The 2,894-nt window shown below is 41.9% G+C and overlaps 1 protein-coding gene across 1 annotated transcript in view; it reads right to left on the bottom strand.

Annotated features, from left to right (window-relative positions):
- The window catches only part of LOC103804779 (neogenin-like), a gene marked incomplete at its 5' end in the record, with an annotated part of 119,985 nt that overhangs the window by 95,634 nt on the left and 21,457 nt on the right, over positions 1 to 2,894 (bottom strand). The window contains 2 exon segments of the mRNA XM_009077408.1: positions 1 to 2; positions 5 to 130. The exon segment at positions 1 to 2 is cut by the window's left edge and continues 130 nt beyond it. Of these exon segments, the coding sequence (XP_009075656.1) occupies positions 1 to 2; positions 5 to 130 (128 nt within the window).

The raw sequence follows: 2,894 nt of genomic DNA, 5'->3' as shown, positions 1-2,894 counted from the left end.
AAGAGCGGCTGGCGGTCCTGCTCCCACCGCACGAACGGGGCCAGGTCCACGTTGACCTCACAGTTCAGGATTGCACTGTTTCCTTTATAGACAGATGTTGCTTCTGGCTGAGTGGTGAACCTGGGAAGACCTGGAAAACAATTCAGATTAACATTCCATTTTCAGAAGTTTGACCCAATTGGAAGAATTCTCATTTATCTCTTGTGAAGATGATTCTTTCCCATTGATTTAGACACTCATCTCCTTTCCAAGCTGCTCAACCCAACATTTCTACTGTCACAGGTAACACCCACCAGGAATGCACTGAGAATGTACCAGCAGTAGGACCAACATTTTTGTGCATTTTTAAATCTACTTTTTAAGTGCACAGCTCAGTGCTCTGTGATTCTTGCTTTCTTTAAAAGGGGATAATAAAAAACCACTCAGATCAGGGACTTGTGTAAGTCCATTTGCAACTATTAGATAGTTTCTTCCATCTTGGAACACTATGTGGAAGCTTCTTTCATGACTTCATTCCTGAGAAACTTTGTTTCTAGTTTCCCCTCCCAGTGTATTTCCAACCAACTTCTAGTCCTTTGATCTTGACCTTGTTTTGGTATTAATTATTTTGCACCTTTGATATTTATCCATTCCTCCCTCCCTCTAAGGTATTCATAGAAATAAAAATTGTAACTTCTTTCTTTCAACTTGCCTTCTGCTTAATGAAGCTACAATTTTTAGTTTCTTTCCCTCATTCCCCTAACCATCCTCTCTGACTTTAAGAATGGCAGAATCATTTGGATAGGAAAGGACCCAGTCACAAGTCAGCTACAAGGCCAGAGCAGGTTATTGAGGGATTTGTCCAGTCAGACCTCAAAAATCCCCATGGATGGAGACTGCACAACTCTCATGCAACCTGTTCTACCACATGACTGTCCTCAAGGAGCAGAACTTACTCTTCAAATCCAGTCAGAACTTCTTTTGCTTCAACACCTATCCAATTCCTCCTCCTCTCCCACACACATCACTGGCAGAACGACAGACAACAAACTAAAGTGCCTACTGCAACTTAGATCACAAACATCCACACACACAGAACAGAATTGCTTCTATATGTCTACTGAGAAGATCTTCCCAAAAGATGCAACCATCTCAGTAGCTCTCTGCACACACCAGCAGGTTACAACCAGTTGTAGAACACACCAACTAACCTTCTTTTCTCCACAAATCACTCATGCCTCTGTCCCAGCTGAGCAGAATCCTAAGGATATTCCTGCACCTGCCTGACTTTGCACACTGTGCTAGGAAGTTTTGCCATCAGTCAGTCTATAGCATGATTTAATTCTTCCCATAAAACCATCGAGGCCACAGCAAGAGGAACAAGGTCCCGTAAATTTGCCACACTCGATGATTTTGTAAATCCTTTGTTCTTACAGCTAACTGACTGATCAGGCTGTTCACCATGATCCCTCTAAACACTGGTCTCTGAGGCACCTGCCCTTCCAGAGAATCTCCCTCACATTATAACCCACTGCATGTTCCTAATTACCTCTGATTCTTATCAACCACAAGATTCTCCTTTATTAGGAGAGCTGCATATCAAGCCAATTTTTTCCCCAGCCTGGAAGGGAGTTCTGATCTCCTCCTCTTGCCAGATGACCCCATGACATCTGTTTTCACCTCACCTGCTGCCACAGGTGCTCCACACAACTACTGCATGTACAATCCCCATGTTGGCAACTTAGGGCTCAACTGAGAATGTTCCTGGAGGACTAAAGCACTAACTGCAATTTCTAACACAAAGCTCAAAATGTGCTTTAATTTAACTCCCTTACAAGTACTGTTCACTTCCTGGACCAGACAGGCATTGTGCATTCTGCTGGGTGCAGGTGCCCCATTAAGGTTAAATAAGCTTTATTTAAGATGGTTTCATTACTCACTAGCAGTGGAATTACAGTTCATTTTCCAGGTCATCTCAAATGCCACTAAAACCTTTATTTCATCATAGTCCTGTGTGTTTTTAAAATATACATTTTAACCCAGGCTATAATTTTGTCCTAAAGAGTCATTTTCTTTCATTCTACAATTACTGGCAATTTGCACTGTTTAAAAGCCTCCATTGTGGAGGAGGAGCTTTGCTTTAGCCAACAGATAACCACAAAACAATAATGATGTATTACAAAGGGCACTCCAAATACAAGCCTTAATTACTACTAATTCTGAGACCTGTTTATAAATACAGCAGCAGGTCCCAGAGTGCTGGCACACCTCCTGCAGCAGGAAACGGCTAGAAAATACCCTTTCATCCACTAGTCCAGAACCTTTCCAGTACAGAGTTGCTCTTTTTCCCTTCAAAATATTAATTATCAACTTCTAAGCCTGCCTTCCTTAACTCTCTATAATCACTTCGGAATGTACTATCACACCAGTGAATTCAGTCTTTCTATTTACACTACAAACACATACAAAATTATTTTTAAAACTAACTTTTTTTAAAGTCGGTACTTTTTTCTCAATGGTTAGTATTTCCCAAACACTTCAATCAACACGATTAAGCAAGATAGAATTAGAATCCCAGACTGGTCTGGGTTGCAAGGATGTTAATGTTCATCTTGTCCCACCCCAGTCAGGGGCAGGGACACCTTCCACCAGCCCAGGCTGCTCCAAGCCCCATCCAACCTGGCCTGGAACACTCCCAGGGATGGAAGATAGGTTTTAATGAGAAAGCAGCTCTCATTCTTCACCCACATGTTGCTGGACATTCAGTTGAGGACATCACCCCATCTTTTGCTAAATGAATGTCATGATAAATGATACCTGGGGGTTCTGATATTAAAGCCAATTTTTCCATGTTTGTACACACATTAATCATTCTGTGGCAGTGCACATACATTATGTATCGATCTTAGGACACC

Source organism: Acanthisitta chloris, unplaced genomic scaffold, assembly GCF_000695815.1.
Source record: "Acanthisitta chloris isolate BGI_N310 unplaced genomic scaffold, ASM69581v1 scaffold8406, whole genome shotgun sequence".
NCBI classification, from domain to species: Eukaryota; Metazoa; Chordata; class Aves; order Passeriformes; family Acanthisittidae; genus Acanthisitta; species Acanthisitta chloris.
The sequence above is the reverse complement of the archived record's forward strand: the minus strand, read 5'-3'. Positions and strand labels throughout refer to the sequence as shown.